This window comes from Psammomys obesus, unplaced genomic scaffold, assembly GCF_907164565.1.
Source record: "Psammomys obesus unplaced genomic scaffold, mPsaObe1.curated_primary_1811, whole genome shotgun sequence".
NCBI classification, from domain to species: Eukaryota; Metazoa; Chordata; class Mammalia; order Rodentia; family Muridae; genus Psammomys; species Psammomys obesus.
Genome location: NW_026585644.1, coordinates 8,347,213 through 8,366,734, shown reverse-complemented (window position 1 = coordinate 8,366,734; position 19,522 = coordinate 8,347,213). Strand labels below are relative to the sequence as shown.

The 19,522-nt window shown below is 42.1% G+C and overlaps 1 protein-coding gene across 1 annotated transcript; it reads left to right on the top strand.

Moving 5' to 3' along the window:
• Nucleotides 1–1,080: 1,080 nt before the first annotated feature.
• On the top strand, nt 1,081–18,763 carry Agr3 (anterior gradient 3, protein disulphide isomerase family member). The gene is made up of 8 exons (XM_055625090.1): nt 1,081–1,109; nt 3,634–3,769; nt 10,834–10,897; nt 15,725–15,777; nt 17,170–17,246; nt 17,457–17,520; nt 17,962–18,045; nt 18,551–18,763. Exons 2-8 carry the CDS (start codon nt 3,661–3,663, stop codon nt 18,598–18,600), a joined length of 501 nt encoding a protein of 166 aa, XP_055481065.1. The 5' UTR covers nt 1,081–1,109; nt 3,634–3,660; the 3' UTR covers nt 18,601–18,763.
• Nucleotides 18,764–19,522: the final 759 nt, after the last annotated feature.

The following is a 19,522-nucleotide window of genomic DNA, read 5'->3' as shown; positions in this document are numbered from 1 at the left end:
TGGATGGGTTGAGATCTCCCACCCCTAGAAGCTGTGCCTGGTTATAGAAGATGGTCAGTTTGGGATCTGTATCCCTCATTACTAGGAGTCTTCACTAGCATCATTCTGTTGATCCCAGGAAGTTTTTACCTGTGTCTATGTTGCCTCCCAAATAAACGCAATTCAAGTAGTCTCTCCGAGCACTTTCTCACTACATCCCTTACCCCACCCCACCCCACCCCTCCTGCTCCCATCTGTTCCTGAGCCCTCTCTGCTGCAGGGTGCCCACGTCATGCTAGAACCCAGCTGGAAGCTTCTAACCCAAATATTCTAGAATAAACTTGCAAAGCTTACTGTCTCTGGTTGGTCAGTGTTAGAAAACAGACAGTGTCGTCCTATTAGAGCTTGGAGGGGCAGGTGGCATTGGGGAGCTGACTTGCCTGAACACCAGAGAGCCCACAGTTCAACTTTCAGGAATTTCACTGCACATCAGTTAAACACAGCCAATTTCTAAAACTAAACGAGATAAAGTCACAATATTGAACAATATCCAAAATAAACAAAAAGGATTACAGAGGATAACCCCCCCTCTCCCTCAGAGAAAAAAGAAGGAAAGAACACCTGATCTCCTTAGCTCTGCATTATATTCCTGTAATCTGAGCCACCCTGAGGAATCCCTATTTGCTTTGTATCTAATCCCCAAAGCTCGCTGAACTCCCATTAGGAACAAGGTGTACACACAGTTTCTATGCTGGCCGCCCACCACCACCCCCCTTTTCCTTCTGTTTTCTTTCTTTTTTTCTCACAGTGTTGAAATCTAGCCAAATGTCCAATTACCTTGGAAAGTAAAAGGTAGAGGAAAGAGAAACACAAAGAAGTCTTTGGTGTCACGTTTATGAAGACATGTGATCTTAATTTAGAGCAAGGAGCACTTTCTCATTGCAGAGCTTGAGAACTGGAAAGAAGCCAAGTTCTTTGGACAAGCCTGTGTGCATGAGCACACAGGTGACAGCTCTCTTGTTGCCATGCAAGGGAAGTTGTAGGTCAGGTGTGTGTGCCTATAAATCCACACCCCTTTGCAACGAGGGACATCCAGAATACGTTTCTAACAAGAGCATCAGGCAGTTCAGGTAAGCAAGCAAAAGTGCAGGCTATTCATTGCTTAATCTCATAGCCTCTGCTATGTTTAAATGATCACTTTTTTGCTATTTAAAAGTAAGACTTTTGCATAAAAGTGAAGCTATATTCTGTTGCTGCTACTGGCTTGGTTTCCTGTGCTGGCTTCATAATTTTTCTCTCAATTCATATTAATAATAGGATAAACTAGACTGAGTGTAAAATGATTTCTTTAAAAATAATCTGTGTTCTAACAATAGTGCTTCCTTGTATGTTTTTAGGTTTTATTTTCTAATAACTATTTATTTATTTATTTATTTATTTATTTATTTATTTATTTATTTACTTCTATGCCATGTGTTTTGCATGCATATATGTCTGTGTGAAGGCATTGGAACTGACAGCTGTGAGCTGCTGTGTGTGTGATGGAAAGTGAACTCAGGCCCTCTGGAAGAGCACCCAGTGCTCTTAACCACTGTGCCATATCTACTGCTACTAACGTTTTATTGTAAAATGTAGAATTTTTCAATATTGAAGTAAATGGTTTACATTAAATTACTTTTCAAAAGTACAAGCCTAGTGTTAGAAAATGATAATTGGCCAACTCTGATAATGCCAATTGGTAGACGCAAGGATTGGTGTTTTCCAAGCAAGTCAGATGCTTCTGTAGTGCAAAAATCAACTGAATTCTTCCCAGCTGCTGTCCTGTCCCTTGCAGCTGGAACCTAAAAGCTCTCAGCAAGAGAAAGATCACTGAGCCCCAAACAATAGACGAGTTCTATTGCTTTGAATACAGTGGTACCTTTTTTGCAACAAAGGTTTTTAATTTTGAAGATAAAAAGGTGTTGACAATAGTACATAAATACACTTCCTTAATAATTAGGAGTTATCAGGTTCCTCCTCGACTCTGAACTTGGCCTGAAAATGGCACAAAAGATGAAGTTGCACGTTCTCTTTCTTTTCTTGGTGTAGGTTGCATCTGCACAGCTCTGTCTTTAACATCAAGAACTTTCTGAATACTTTCTCCAGATTAACCTTTCCTAACTCTTCCTTCTAAGATCCTAGAAGAGTCTGAAGCACTTTTTGAAATTTTTCAAGGACGATGAAGAGACGATTTGGAGGGTTTCTGTAATTGATTAATTAGTTAATGAATTAAGTTGCTGCCTGTAGCTCATCTGCAGTCCTTCTAGAAGCCAACAGGACTCTATTGTAGGTGGCATTGAAACATCTCTACGGCAACTGTCAGCCTCACTGCAACTGACCTTCCCAAGTTGGGCTTGTTAGCCCAGGCTGCCCGTGTTCCCTGCTAAGACCCATAGCTTCTATTTCATCTTCCAGATACAGGATGGCCACTTTAAGGGAACAAGATGACATTATGAAATGTCTTACTAAGCTCTAAGAACTGAAAACCTGATGGTGTTATCAGACCTGGTTACTGTTTAACAGGGTCTTTAGAGCCCAAACACTGAGAAGGCAATAAATGGTTCTCCTGGCAATTATGGACGGAAACAATCCCAATAAGACTAACATGGGGCAGCAAGCATCATCAGCTCAGAGATGAGACAGGGGCGACATCACTGAGAATGAAAAGACGCTGGGAAGAGAAGGATAAGAAAGCACCTAAATAAACCAGGGTGCACACCTCCTCTGAGCTGACGTCCTCCAACGTCTCCGAGGCCATTTTACACTGACTATCACAGCCACCGCGTGTTTTGCTCAGACCACCTTTTGTGTCTTACTAATCTTTGTGTTTTTCCACAATTCTTATTGGAGCTAAATACAGCCACACTGAGGCAGAATCAGTAAGCAATCGTTGGTTACATTCGGGCTAGAAAATTTCATTACTATGGTGGAATTCACTGCCTAATAACACAACCTGCAGCAAAAAAAAGTTAAGACATTTTAAACAAAACAAAGGGTATCTGTACATGTATTTCTACTCTGTTATCCATGTTTCATTTTAGCAATGTGACAATACTGTCATTTTTTAAAGAGTAGTGTAAAAGGCCCCATGACTGTTGGAAAGCACGGGGGGGGGGGGGAGTGGAGCATGACTACAGAGCACTGAAAAACGAGGGTTGTCCACATTTTACTTTCCTCCTTATTCGTAGCTGATGGGATAATTTTTTGTCTCTAATACCATTTTCCTATAAAGAAATTGTTCTTAGGTGTTACTCTCAGAAAGATAAAAAGACTAAGAGTCAGGTGCTGAGAGTCAACACTGCTTTGCATGACTCAGCTGACAGGGATTCATGGACAGGATTGTGTTAGAGTTTCACCGTGGAACTCTGCACACCACAGTGACCTAAGGAGCAGCTGGGCGCCCTTGGCCTGCTCTCAAACATCACCCGTGCCAAGTGGGTGATGAACTTAATAGCTAAGATGATTCAATGTTTTTGAGTGTGTTAAAAATGATACTCAGAGATTTTCTAATGTGGAATCTAAAACTGAACCTCTCAGCATGGGGTTTGTTCAAATCTTTGAATAACAGACTGTTGGAAAGTGATCTGCTTCTGAAAATTATTTTCTGCTGTCTAGCTGCCCCTGGGTGACTCTCCAGAAGACATGATGCTCCATTCCGCTCTGGCTCTCTGCCTCTTGCTGATCACAGTTTCCTCCAATCTTGCTATTGCTATCAAAAAAGAGAAGAGACCTCCTCAGACACTCTCCAGAGGTACTGTAATCTCACCATGGCTTCTAAACTTAGTCATTTCAACTGCTATCAAAATACTTACTGTATCCATCTATAGTTTGGTTGGCTACAAGTGAAAAAAAAAAAAGATAAATAAAAGCAAGGTATTTTCAATACATGACTTTAAAACAAACTTTTCTAAAGGGGTGATCATTGATTTTAGACAGTAAATAACCAAATTTCAAAGAAATAACAATACTTTGGGTTTGGGGGATTTTTTTTGTTTTGTTTTCTTTTTGAAGCAGGGTCTCTCCATGTAGCCTTGGCTGGCTTGGACCTCGTCCACCAGGCTAGTCTCAAACTCATAGAGATCTGCCGGCCTCTGTCTCCCAAGTGCTGGGCATGATGTGCAACACTATGCCTGGCTCAGTCAAGAAGTTCTGATGCATCTTTTGTAGATGGAAAGAACTGGCTTGATGCGTATAACTTTGACTATTAGAATCTCAGAAAAGAAATAGTTCATTGATGTCATAATGTTTTCCTGAAGGCAAGTTAAGATTCTTCAAACTTTGTCGAAATTCCCAGAACTCTATTTAAGGCAAGGAAATAATTTGGTATTATTTTATACAAGGCTACCTAGAGGATCATACTTTATCTCACTTCCTGATAATTTGGAGTAACCAAGCCTTTCTCATGACAATGATAAAGTTGCACTCATTTTAGACATTTGCCATTGGCTCCAGCTTCAGAAAAACTTCTATATTTTTATACTTACAGTTTTCCTTTGGTCTGAGAAACAAATAGGAACGTGGTTGAGCAAATGTCCTTGTTACATGCCTGAGCATCTTTTGGGTATATGCCTAGGAGTGGTATAGCTGGATCTTGAGGAAGCGCTATTCCTAATTGTCTGAGAAAGCGCCAGATTGATTTCCAAAGTGACTGTACATTCCCACCAGCAGTGGAGGAGGGCTCCCCTTTCTCCACAACCTCTCTATCGTCTGTTGTCACTTGAGTTTTTGATCTTAACCATTCTGAAGATTGTAAAATGAAATCTCAGGGTCATTTTGATTTGCATTTCCCTGTTAGCTAAGGATGTTAAGCATTTCTTTAAGTGATTCTCTGATGTTCGATATTCCTCTATTGAGAATTCCCTGTTTAGCTCTGTACTCCATTTTTTAATTGGGTTACTTGATTTGTTGCTGTTTAATTTCTTGAGTTCTTTATGTATTCTGGATATCAGCCCCTGTCAGATATAGGATTGGTGAAGATCCTTTCATAATCTGTAGGCAGTCGTTTTGTTCTGATGACAGTGTCCTTTGCTTTACAGAAGCTTTTCAGTTTCATGAGGTTCCATTGATTGATTGTTGATCTTTGAGCTTGTGCTGTTGGTATTCTGTTCAGGAAGTCATCTCCTCTCTCAGACATGAACTCAGTGGTTGGCTCTTTGATCACCTTCTCCTGAGGGGGGTGCAGCCTTACCAAGCCACAGAGGAAGACAATGGAGCCAGTCCTGATGAGACCTGATAGACTAGGATCAGGTGAAAGGGAGGAGGACCTCCCCTATCAGTGGACTTGGAGAAGATGAGGGAGAGAGGGAGGGTGGTGTTGGGAGGGAATGAACTGGGCTACAAAGTGAATAAACTGTGATTAATAAAAAAATAAATAAAATTTTAAAAAGAAACAAATGTTCATATCCAAAAGGATGATGAAGAAACAGTTCACAAAACTGGTTTTTATATTTCCAAAGAACAGATAAATGCTGAGAATTGTTTGCCCCAACACAATGGATTCAAAAAATCAGGATCACCACACAGTGCTTGGCCCCTCTTTGGAACGGTGTTCTGAGCACAGTGAGCAGTGCAAGATATTTAAAAGGCAGACTGGCCTCCAAGCCATTCATTTCTTCATATACATAGAGTGCCAGCCATGTGTCCATAATAGTTTACCCAAGTGAATTCATTCAACTTCAGCTCAGAAATCACGATCTGTATGTCTAGAAAGGCAATATATACTGCAAAATAAACAAAGGGCAAAAATATTTCTCTGGATAAAATTTAATCACAGAGCTCTCCACACAAACATAATAGTTATAAAATAAAGAGCTTAGTAGCTTTAAATCACCCAAGGCCAAACCACTCATTGCTCTTCAAGTCCTTCCACAGTGGAGGTGAGCGGCATGGCTACAGCTGCATTCTGAGACTCCAGTATTCTGTGAGCCCTTTTAGATATGATCCAAAACTCTGCAGCAAGGCTTTGCTACATTTATTTACTCATGTGCTGAAGTCAGAAGTTGACTTGATGAACTTGCTAGTTTGGGTTCCAGGGGTCAAACTCAAGTCACCAGTTTTGGCGGCAGGAGCCCTTACCAGCTGAGCCAACTTTCTGGCCCCCTTTTTGTCAAACTTTATAAAAACAAATTGGAGTACACGTGGCTTACTTTGAACAACTTCGTTCTACTACTTCAGTTACTAAGACTGTTTTGATAGAGAAGACTACTGATGCGGTGAGGCACAGTGTTGTGAGATGGCTTACACTGGCTGATCCTTTCGCTTTGTCTTTTTGTGTTAAAATGGCTGGGAGGATGTGATGGAAGGCAGGAGCGGATGGAAGAAGTGTGCAGAGTTCACCCCTTAACAAGAGCAGTGCCAAACAGCTAAGGGCAGAGACAAGTTCTCACACTCTTCTAAACTGGAAGACTAGTGAGAAAAGGAATAGGTGGTTTTTAAACACACACACAGTGACTAAAACATTTCCTAACATCCTTTTCACAAAAAAACTAAAATCTGTCATGGTGGCGTGCTAGCCTTTAATTCCAGCCCTTGGGAGGCAGAGGTAGGAGGATTTTTGTGCGTTCAAGGCCAACCTAGTCTCCAAAACAAAAGAACTACCCCAGACCTGGACCAGGTGCCTAGCATACAGCAGATACTCAATGAGTAAAATCATGGAAAATAAAAAGACACAGTTAAAGCTAGAGACACAAGTACTGCCATGAATCCAGACCTGGAAGAGAATTTAAATCCTGTCACATTTGTCCCATTGTGATTATGACCTAGACTGTATAAAAGCAGTTATGACACAATATGGCCCCTGTAAAACAAATTACGTATATATATTCTTTGTATTACCAGAAACGAGTGGATTAAAACATGGCAGATGATCCTTTAATGTTTATGGAACTAGGTTGAGCAGGAAAAAAGAATTAGAATGTTTCTACTCCTAATGCTGTAGTATTTGAGTGACATTTACAACCTATGAAGGGAGCTGAAGAGATGGCACAGCGGTTAAGAGCACTTGCTGCTTTTCCAGGGGACCTGGGTTCAAGTCTCAGCACCCAAATGTCAGTTTACACTAGTCTAGAGCTCCAGTTCCAGGGAATCTAATGCTGACTTCCACGAGCACCAGGCATACATGTGGTACAAACATACATGCAAGCAAAACACCCATAGACAAAAAAATTAAAAATATGAATAAATATTTTAAAAAATACAAGCAAAGTGAGAAAGGTAATCCAGGGGCTGCTCTCATATTCTAGGGTAAAGTTCACGGGGAATATGCTAACGCAACATCAGATCATCTGTCAGGATCTTTACAGAGGACACAGAGGGAGGATAGAGGGAGGAGCCAGAACAATACGATGTCTTCCAATGTTAAGATGTTAGATCTACCACACGCCTATCTGTCATTTTGCCATTATTATAAATTGGCACAGCAATGTTGTAGAGCAAAATAACTCTCCTCAGGAAGTTAAAACACAAGACAGGTGTGTTGGTACTCACGCTTAACCCCAGCACTTGTGAGTTCAAGGCTACCCTGGCTCCAGGACAGCAAAAACTACTACATACAGAGAGCTTGTATTAGGCAGCATTATTCATCAAAGTCAGAATGTTGAGACAACCCAGATTTCCATCAACTGATGAGTAATAAGTGGTCATCTTACTTAGGGTTACTACTGTTATGATAAAGCACCATGACCAAAGACACGTGGAAGGACAGGGCTTATTTGGCTCACACTTCCACAGCGCTGTTCATCACTGAAGGATGTCAGGCAGGGTCTCAAACGGCAGGATCCTGGAGACAGGAGATGATGCAGACCATGGAGGGTGCTGCTTGCTGGCTTGCTCCTCACACCTTGCTCAGCATGCTTTCTTCAGAATCCAGGACCACCAGCCCAGGGAGGCCCCACCAACCATGAGCTGTGCCCACCGCTATCAATTTTTAATTAAGAAAATGCTACAGCCAGGATACAAAGTGAATAAATTGAGGTAAATAATAATAATAATAATAATAAATTAATTTTTTTTTTCAAAAAAGAAAGAAAATACCTTACAGCTGGGTCTTATGGAGGCATTTTTTTTTCTTTCCAGTGATTCTAGCTTGTGTCAAGTTAACATAAAACCAGGCAGGATAACTGACCCCTTGCCAACTTGATACTCAAAACATGTCACTATAAAACCATAACCATTCCTTTCTTGTTCATCCCCAAGATCACACATTAATATCATCATCAAAACACAAAGCATCTTACAAACTTTAAAAGTCCCACAGCCTTTACAAATTCAAACACTTTAAAATTCAGTCTCTTAAAAACCCAGTCTCTTTTAAGAGCCTGACGCTCTCTTTTAAAAATCAGTCTCTCCACTGTGGGCTCCTGGAATTTTTTTTTTTTTTTTAATTTTCAATACTTTCATACTTCAAGAGGGAAAGACCAGGGCATAGTCACACTCTGAACAAAGCAAAAACAAACTCCAGACTCCAAGTGTAAGTACTTGTCCGATTATCTCAGATTCACTCATAATCTTCCGGGATCCTCCAAAGGGCTTGGGTTCCTTCGCCAGCTCTGCCCTCTGCAGCACACATATAGCTTGGCTTCCAGGCTCCAGATGGCTCCACTCCATTGCTGCTGCTGCTCTTAGTGGGCATTCCATGGTCCTGGCATCTCCAAAACGCTGGGGTCTTCTGCTGCAGCTGGGCTGAACTTTCACCAACAGCTGCTCTCTTTGTGGTGCCAAGACTCCGTCTTTTCCTCCTGGCCCCTTTCAACTTTTCAATCCTGGGCCTTCTGCTGTCACTGAGGCTGCACCTTCAGAGCCAGGGAAGCCTGGCTCTTACAAGTTCAGCTGCCAGCATGGGGTACCACCTTGGTCACCTCTGGAACACAGCTCCTGTGCTGACTCTCAGCAAACACTCTCCAGAAGATTTCACCTCAATGATGTTGGTCTCAATCACTGCTAATTTCTCAGCTCCAGCCCACCAGCACTGAGTGTACCAGCAAAGTGAAGACTGCATTTCAGTAGTTCTGTGTCTTGTTAGTCACAGCTGATTCTTCAGCCCCAGCTAACCAGAACCACGGCACCTTTACACAAAAAGCCCGGCAGAGTCTCTGCTTCCCTGTAAAATTTCATCGTGCAGGCCTCCATTGTCTACCCTGCTCTCAGCACTCATAGCTTCCAAGTTTCTACAAAACAGCTCACTGAGCTCTCAACATTCAGTGACTTTTCTAGCCCTGAGTTTCAAAGTCTTTGCACAATCCTCTCCAAAGCAGCATGGCCAGGTCTGTCACAGCAATACCCTATTATTCTGGTACCAACTTCCTTCACTACCTAAGCTAGGCTCTGTATGATGGAACAATACTAAGCCAGAGAAAAGTCATTAAGGAAGGAATACTATGTGGCAGGGCATGAACTTCAAAAACATGCTAAGGGAAATAATTCAGTCACATTGTATGTATCTCTATTTACAGAAAATGTCCAGAATAGGCCAATTATAGGGGTACAAATTAGATGAAGGGTTTCTTAGAGCTGAGAAGGATCTGGAGATTGGAGGGTGGATGACAACTGAAAATGTACGGTTGAGGGCTGGCAAGATGGTTCCGGAGGTAAAGGTTTGTACCGCCAACCCCAGTGACCTGAATTCAATTCCCAGAATCCTCCTCCTGGAAGAAGAGAACCCACACTGTGCAGTTGTCCTCTGACCTCCACTCTTGTGCTGAGGCTCATTATGACCCCCCCCCACACACACACAAATATATAGATAAATACATGCAACTAGGTTTTTTTTTTTTTTAATCAGAGTTTACTCTGAGGTGTTGAAAATGTTCTAAAATTGATTGTGGTGTTGGCCATGTAACTCTGGGAATATGCTGCCAAGAATGTGCAGTTTCTGTGGGTGAATCGAATCATATGTGAATAATATCTCAACAAAGTGCGTATCAAATAATGAATAAAGAAAAGAAAAAGGAACACAGAATCGTGTTTATCTTAGTTGATGGTTCTGCTTTAATTCCTGCTGTTACACATGTGCATAGATGCCACAATCTGACATTTGAATACCGAGGAAAACCTGCATCTGACCAGCCCCCAAATATTTCTGTCATGATAACTCGGTGTTCCTCATCCACGTCTAGGCAAGTCCGGGAAGCAACCTGCAGTATTCCTGCATGCTCTGTACATTCCACTTCTTGACTTCTTGAGGGCTTCGTTCTTTAATCTCTAGCGTGCTTTTACAAGGACTTCTATCTCCTTTCTAAGGCTAATGGATTCCCGCTGTTGTCACAGCTCACGGCTTTCTCACTATTCCACTCCTTGGCTGTTTCCAGAATGTGTGTGTGTGTGTGTGTGTGTGTGTGTGTGTGTTTTCAAACATGAAATTTCCTGCCTTAAATATTTTTCAAGTAAAAAGTGGAAGTAGAATTTGGAACTCCTTTTCTCCAATGTGCACTGTACAGAAGCAGTCGGCATCCTTTGGCACTCAGGGCACACAGGGCACGTTGTGATGGAGTGCAAAGGGCTCTGGGTGGTTTTTTAGAACTATGCTACAATGACTGTTATTTCATGTACATTGTGAAAGCTGGGGCCTTTGCATGACCACAGCAGTTCCCCACGGTCCGGCACTGACAGGTACTGATGAGGTTCAAGGCTGGGTCTTGAACTTTGGTGCACACTCCCAAATCCTCCAAAGGGTACCACTTCTCTGCCTCCAGATGGAACTCACCATCTTTCACAATGCATGTCAGTCAACAGCTTTGCAGCTACTGTAGGTCTGGGGGTGACAGCTGCTCATCAGAGACTATAGCCCTGGAATAATGCATTGATTTATCTCTTCCTCAGGGTGGGGAGACGACATCACTTGGGTACAAACTTACGAAGAAGGTCTCTTTCATGCTCGCAAAAGGTAAAACCCCTCCCAGCTGCTGCTCACGCGCCATCTCTCATGCCTTGTGGAAGAGCCAGAACAGTTGTGTTAGCCTCTGAAAGAATGCCGCAGCTCTCGTGGCGCTGCTGTCCGCTGTGTCAAGTCAGGCTCGCTATCACAATGCTGTCTTGGCTACGCTTTCCATCGCTGTAAGCAGACAGCTGACCAGAAGCCACTTAGAGGAGGAAGGATTTATCCTGAGCCAGGACTAGGCCATAAAACCCATCGTGATGGGGAAGGCATGGCCGCGGAGGGCTGCATCATGCTGCGGCCAGCAAGCAGAGCCGGGCCAGAACAGGGACAGCTATAACCTGTGGGGACATTCCCACAGACCCCACTCTCTCCAGCTTCCACAGGTTCCAGGACTTCCCAAACCCTCACCTCCAGCCGGGGAACAGTTGTTCAAAGTAACGAACCTGTGGGGAACACTTCCTGTTCAAACCATGACAGATGAGATTCTTTACCTGTAGAGGCGCTAAGTCCCTCCGGACGATTTCTTTAGGACACAGGAAAGCTTTCAGTGCCCGTTGCACGAGTGAGGTGGTGCCGCCCAGTAGGCACTTCGCAAGCTTAGTAGGAAAACAGTTTACCGGAACACTCAGCCAGACACCTGAGATGCTTTGCGTCCCACTCATGGTCACAGTTCAGCAGCTCCGAACTAGCTGATTGCCCTGTGCTGTGTGGCGGGCGCGGGCCCAGACTCAGTGACCAAATGCAATAGAATTTTGATCCTTAAAGGTCTTCTAAATCTCCTGGAGAATTTTCCAGCTATCTAAAGAACATTCATTTTCAATTCTCCCATTAAAATAAAAAAATTCAGGAAATTAAATGAAACCTAAATAAATACTACGGGAAAATCTTATTTCCAACTATAAGTGTAAGAAACATGTAGACAAATGCCAGCGTCAGAGCACGGGTGACGCAGGCCGGCTGGTGGAGCTGCCGAGCAGGCGCCAAGCCCTCTCCATCGCCGCGTCAGGTAAGATGGGTGTCATGGAGCATGCCTGTGCTGCCAGGACTCGGGAAGGAGGGGCAGGAGGAGCCGAAGTTCAAGGTCATCCCAGCTACGCAGAAGTGCAAGGCTGAAATTCGGGGGGGGGGGGGGGCAAGTGGAGACAGGAGGACCAGAGGCACCCGCTGGGATGCAGCCGCAGTGACGGCAGCACGTCCATTCAGGGAGCGCCCTGGCTCAAGAGAAAAGGAAAAATACGGATGGCGGTTAACGATGACGTCCTGCTCTGGCCTCTTCCTGCACGGCACAGGCGTTCGCAAACACACACTCATGTGCATGCACCTCGTACACAGAGCACACACAGCGCTCATGCCATGCACCACACGCACATAACTCTAGGATAAAAAGGGCAAGAGTGCGCACTCACACTCACACCCCTCCTCTTCCACATGGGATCTCCAGATATCCTGGCCAACCTGCCTAAGCAAGATAAATATGTAGAAGGCATCCAAATGAGAAAGAACGAAATCAAACCGTTCCCGTGTGCACAGGAAATGACTGTGCACACAGAAAACCCCAAGGGACGTTAGAGCTAATAAAAGATTTCAAGCATTGCGGCCACGATGATGAAAAGGTAACTAACCACGGGATGCTTATATCTATGATTGTGTGACTCTTTTGTGTAGCCAGAAACATAGGCCATGGAAGAAGTAAAGAAACGGAGAGGGGGAAGCAAGGGAGCTTACATCACAAGAATGAATTTCTCCAACACTGAGTCTTTAAAGTAAAAAACAATCTCATCGCTGCAAACAGTGAGTGAAGGATATGACAGTTCACAGAACCAACAAAACACAACTGGAACATACACGCAGGACTAGTTTATAGAAATGCAAACTGGTAGTGCCCTTTTTTGTTTTCCCATATTGGGGGAAACAATTTAAAGCTGATGACCCATTTTAACAGAGGTGCACGGAGCTGCCTGCCAGAGAGAACACGAATTGAGACAGCTTCTACGGGGAATAAACCAACATGATGCGTGCGCATACTTGCTGGAATACAAATTCTGCCTCTGGAAATTAATTGACAGACATGTACACACAGGGGCAAACTCATACACAAATAACCTCTGCACACCCCCCAAGTCAGAGTTTATTCAAATGGAAAGGGGAGACTGGGAATGATTGAAGGACCCACGGTAAGGTGACTAATTAGAGAAGATATTTAGTGGAATAATATATTTAGAAAAGACCTGTGGAGTGACATCTGAGACATGAGATACACTGAGAAGAAGGCAAATCCATGTTTGGTAGTGTTTGTGAGCTTTCTTTTTATCTTTAGAGAGCTAGTCTTCCTAAAACGGCTAGGCTTGCCTGCGTTCTCTGTCCTGAGCCTCCTGTGAGCAGCTTCTGTTCAGATGCCACGTGGCGCCTGTCCTGTGCCTTTAGAAGTACACAGACGCATGACACATGTAGTGGACATGTTTGTGGATGTAAACAAGACACATCTATGTTTGGGAAACTGGCCTCCAAAAAATCTGTGGAAGAAAACAGAAATGACAGCACTGCTTACTTGTGGAAGACGGATCTGGGAGGAAGAACTTCTACCTTTTCAAGTTTTAAGAAAACTGAACTTCAAGTTTATTTTAAAAGGAAAAAAAATGTACAACTTTAAAGGACAACTTACCAAATGATGTCAATCAGTGAGGCCTGGGGCAGCCTCTGACTTTTAGAGTCTCAAAAGTTCAAACAGTAAGATCTATTGCACTCTCTCCTCCCCCCCTCTTGTGCTCTCTGTCTCTCTGCTCTCTCTCTCAATACCTCTCACAGTCGGACATGCCATATCATAAAGTTTTAAGCTCAGGGATCACATGTTCATGTATAGTAGTTGAACTGAAAACTGACTTCTGATTTTTACTTTAAAAATTTGGGAAAATAAAACTATAGTATTTTATAATGTGAAAATGACACTAAACTCACCTTTTAGTGTTCACAAATGTACTTTTGTTGGAACACAACCATATTCTTCCCCCCCCACACACACATATCACTTTTAACTACTTCTATGTGGTAAAGGCAAAGAGAAGCATTGAAGATGAAAATGATCATAAACCCTTAGGTATTTACTTTCTTCAACTGAAAAACAAAACAAAACTTGAAGCCTTGTTTTAGACTGTAGCTACTTCAATTCCTGCCATACAGTCCCTGTGTTTTGTTTTGTTTTCATTTGCAGACTGTTAGGTCTTCCATGTAAGATGACATTTTCCTTGGATTCTAATTGCTACAATGTGATGCTGAAATTAATGCCCCAAGACCATCCTCAAGTCCCTCCATTAGCACAGCTGCTAGGATGTCTTGTTGATGCTAGGAAGAAGCAGTCGGAAAAGCAGGGTGGCCTGGGCCCCTGACGGCTCTGTCTCGGGACGCCTACCCCACTGCGTTCAGTGAGAAGAGCTAAGAGAAAGCTGATGCTCACAGGCTGAGTATAGACCTGTCTGTTGGAGCATCATTAAACGTCGTAGGCTCAGGAGGTCTGGATCTAGTTTGTCCTCTCTGTGGAAGCCTCCATGAATACCTGTAGGCTTAGCATACTGCTCATACAAGGGTATGACATTTCATTCATCACAGCTCAAGTCTGCAGCCTTCCCAATGCCAAGTGCTGGTGAATGGTAGCTTTCTAATTACTCCATAAATCCTAAAGGTAATTTGGAAGGATATTATCCAAAATGTTTCTTTGTTGTTATTGTTGTTTTGTTTTGTTTTGTTTTGTTTTGTTTTGTTTTGTTTTCAAGACAGGGTTTCTCTGTGTAGCTGTCCTGGAACTCACTCTGTAGACCAAGCTGGCCTCAAACCCAGAGATCTGCCTGCCTCTGCCTCCCAAGCGCTGAGATTAAAAGTGTATGCCACCACCACCAGCCAGCCCCAAAATGTACTTCTAAACCAAGTTTGAGAAAATATATAATAATAAATAAAAGTATTCACTCAAAATTTGTGTTTAACACTTACTGAGATTAAAAAATGTTAGATACAGCACAGACTTATGCAACCACTGAATTTGTATAATTATATTTTTAGTTGGTTTTGAAAAGATTTATGCTGGCCTGGGAATGGAGCCAACTAGTAGAGTGCCTGTCTAGTATGTTTAAAGACTGGTTACCAGCATCACCAAACAACTTAATTAATGCATAAGAATTTTTGTTGAATAAGTATGTCCCCAAATCTCTCTCTTCGGATGCCTATGAGTATCTTAGTATTAAAGCCATCTTTAAAAACTCATCCTACATATCTGTCTTAGTCAGTTTTATGTTGCTATAATCAAATATATGAAGCTGGGTAATTTGCAACATTAATTAATAAGCAAAGAGCTTTACCTGACACCTGAAGTCCAACAGCATGGACATCAATATTTGCCTGGCTCTGTGCAGGCTTGTGGCAGATGGCATCACAGGATATGACTGTGTACCAAGAGGATCAAAAGATCCCAGCCTCCCAGCAATGCATTCTTGTGGGAACTAACCCAGTTCCAGGGGATCAGCTCCTGTCCCAGGAGACGCAGTAACATCTTCTGGAGGACAGAGCCATTATCTAACCACCTTCAAGTTTCCACCACCTTATCCCACTGGGGACTTTGCTTCCACCACAGACTTTCGGGGAAAAGATGAAATGTAAGCCAGGAAAATACCCACATCATAATCATTTTATCCCTTGATAGACACTACCTACTGTAGGCTACATTGCCATGACGTATGAGTCTAAGATTTTTATTTGATTCTAGTCAACAGCACCAAAACTTTAAATCTAATTCAATTTTGTACTGTGATGCAGCATTAATTAATTAACTTTGCTTTCTCTGTTTAGCAACAAGCCATTGATGGTTATTCACCACCTGGAGGACTGCCAATACTGTCAAGGTAACTTTACAAGTTCCTGGGATCTTACAGTATATCCAAACGTAAGGTACAGTGAGCTGGTAAGAACAGTCATGAGGACACCCAGACAAATCACACTTTTTTTTCTTGTATTTTTTTTATAATTTATTCATTTTATATCCTGATTGTAGTCCCCTCTCTTGTTTCCTGCCAGTGCCAGTTCCCCTCCCTCTTCCCCCCATCTCTGTCCTCTAGTCCTCAGATATAGAGAGACTTCCTCCCTTACCATCTGACCCCAGCCTATCCGGTTCCATCAGGACTGCCTGGATCATTTCCTCTGTGGCCTGGCAAGGCCACCTTGCCCAGAGCAAGTGATCAAAGAGCAGGCAGCTGAGTTCATGTCAGAGACAGCCCTGCTCCCCTTACTCAGGACTCACATGGAGACTGAGCTGCCCATTGGTTACATCTGAACAGGGAGTCTGGGTCCTGACCTTCTTTATGTCCTTGGTTGGTGCATCAGTCTCTGCAGTCTCCCTTGGGCCCATATTTTGTGGCTTTGTTGGTCTCCTTGTGAAGCTCCTGTCCCCTCCAGGTCCTTCTATCCCTCCCATGCCAACTCTTCCATAAAACTCCCTGCGCTCTGCCCAGAGTTTGGCTGTGAGTCTCAGAATACTACTTGGAATACTTGGAATACTACTCAACTATTAAAAACAAGGAAATCATAGAACCAGAAAGACATGCATGGTTTAACCTCATTTATAAGTGGATATTAGCCATAATATATAGGATAAACATACTCAAATTCACAGACCTAAAGAAGCTAAATAACAAGGAAGACCGCAGGGGAATGCTTAAATCTCATTCAGAAGAAAAAGCAGAATAGACACAGGAAGCAGTTGAAGAGAAAGAACAGGACGAGAGCTTACCACAGAGGTCCTCTGAAAGACAAATCACATTTTAAAAATGTCATTCTCAGATTACCAATTCTATCAAGTGAGAGCCACCTAGGGGCGCTCGCTGGTAACGACAGCAGGATTGTGAGTCTGAGGTAACCTGGGTGAGGTAGTGAGACGGTCCAGACAAGATTATGATTGCTGCTGAATGGGAAACTGTGTGTGATATGCTCATTGAGATATGGTACCCACGTATTAAAAATCAACATGAGGAGAAAAACTTGATGACAGAAATTTTTCTAACCAATGAGTTACTGAGCAATGTAAATTATGAAACTACTGTCTTCGTTAATGTAATTGCCCCTTGACATCTCCATGGCCACATTCTAGCTCATTGCTTCCCAATGACAGAGTAAGTAGTAAAAGGAGAACAAGCCATTTACACACATGTCATTGACACAAATGATAGAAAAAGATACCGACTTTGACATTGACAATATCTTGACCTTTAAGGAAACTGACATTTTGGTCTACCTTACAGCTCTCAAAAAGGAATTTGCCAAAAATGAAGAAATACAAGAAATGGCTCAGAATGACTTCATCATGCTGAACATCATGGTACATTAACTCAGCGGTGTTTTCTTGATGTCAAAGAATCATGGAAATCTTGACTCCCCCCCCCTTTTTTTTTTTTCTCAAACCATGCTGGGTCAAGGATTAGTTGCTATAGAATTTTGAAAGACCTTAATGTATAATTTTCTGAAAATTTAGCTTCCATAAAGAATGCCACATGGTCCAGTAATGTTCATTTATTTTATCTTCTGCTAGCATGAAACTAGGGACAAGAACTTGTCTCCTGATGGGCAGTATGTGCCAAGGATCATGTTTGTAGGTATGTGCGCCCCCACAGCAGGCTGGCAAAATTAGTCGCAACTTCAGGATTCTTGCATTCATTTGCTGTTCTTTTTAAAGGGGAGTCATTTCTAACCCAATCAATAATATTAGGCTCTTGTTAGATCTGTGCCAATTTTTTCTTGTTTATTAATTTTTATTTTGTTTTACTATTACTAACAAATTTTAAACGTTTAAAGTAATTTATGTTATTAAATCAACTTACCCATACACCTTTAGTACAATAACCCAAAATAGATAAAAAGAAAGCCATGGCACTCTACTAGGAAACTCTAGGCTAATCTGTCATGAACCCACATGATGAAAATTAACTTTGCTTAGGAATTTGCCTGACCTTGGTTTGAGCGTAGGGAGAATGAACAGCTCTAGGAATGTGTTAAGTAATGTCTGAGTGACTCTGTGTTTTGTTGTGTTTTGGCAGACCCATCTTTGACTGTCAGGGCTGATATAACTGGAAGATACTCTAACAGACTATACACATATGAACCCCAGGACTTACCCATGTGTGAGTATTCATCAATTATTCTGCACAGTGGTGACAGCTGACCGTGACAAACACTAAAAAGATGCAAACACTAAGAGAGAATGCTTTCTCCTAGTGTCAAAGACCCAAGGCTTTCCAATGACAATAATGATGATCTTGCCTTTTTTAAATGCCTATAAATAATGAGGTACAAATTTACTTAGGACTTTAACCATTTTAATAACAGTCACTATCGGCCATATTTAAGAAGATACTATTGGTCCCAGATCCAGCCACATTGGATTAATTCAATAGCTAATTAAAAAGTTCTCTTAATAAATCTGCTTAATGTAAATGATGAGCCACCTCTGACTGATGAAATCCATAAATTTACAAATATTCATTTAGTTTATAGTATGATATGGTATGCTAATTAGCCAGCTAATATAGAACTGGGAGCAGCCCAACTTTATTTACTATCAGTTGGATTCTAACATTCACTACTTTCATTTACTAAGAGCACAGTATGTGTTTACTCTTATTTCAGTGATAGACAACATGAAGAAAGCATTAAGACTTATCCAGTCAGAGTTGTAAGGAATGAAGGAAAGATGCTTCAACTCCAAAGATGCTTCGACACAAACATCTAACTCACTAACAATCACCAAATGTGCAAGAAAATGGATTTTATAACACTACTACTTGGACCTGTGACATGCCTGAGGTAGTTTTTATGAAAGTAAAATTAAGTTTTAATAAATGTTGGAATGCATGGTGATGCTGTAACTCGATGTTTACCTTGATCTCTAGCAAAGACAGTTTGCCACCAGCTCAGAGCTGCTGTGCTTTGCATACGAAATGTCCTCACTGCCTCATGTCTTGAAGGCTTGGTTCTCAGATAATAGAGAAGTCCCAGAAACTTCAGAAGGCAGCATCTAGCTAGAAGCTGTAAGTCATGATGGCAGCTCATTGAGAGTATCTACTCTCTGATACATTCTTCTCTTGCTCTCCACTTCCTATTGACCAAAAAGAGGAACCTCTGCTGCACAGTCACCCCTACAATTGTTCTGTCAAGGTACATTGGCCCAGTTGACCGTGGAAGTAGAACTTCCTTCCTTATGGTGCTGACGTCACACACTTTGGTCACTGTATCATCAGTAGCTGATGCGGGTCTAGTGGAGAAGGAAGGACCCGAATCGGGAGTTAATGGCTACTTCTCTCTCCTCAGCCCTCACTCACTTTGTCCACTAACTAATTTTACACCTACCCTCTGAGGCATATCAAGTCTGCTGGTGTCGATGACAATTGACTTCCTTGCTACATATTGGATCATTTCGCAGACTATTTCAGAGTTAACCACTTACTTATTTCAAATTAAGAGAGGCATTTGAAAACTAATTCAAATAAACTTAGAACATATTTTAAAATTCAGTAACATTTTCCTTAATTATTTGTAGATACTTTAAATTTTTAATGTTTTAAGAAAGGTGAAATTGCCTCAGTAATATTAAAGAATTTC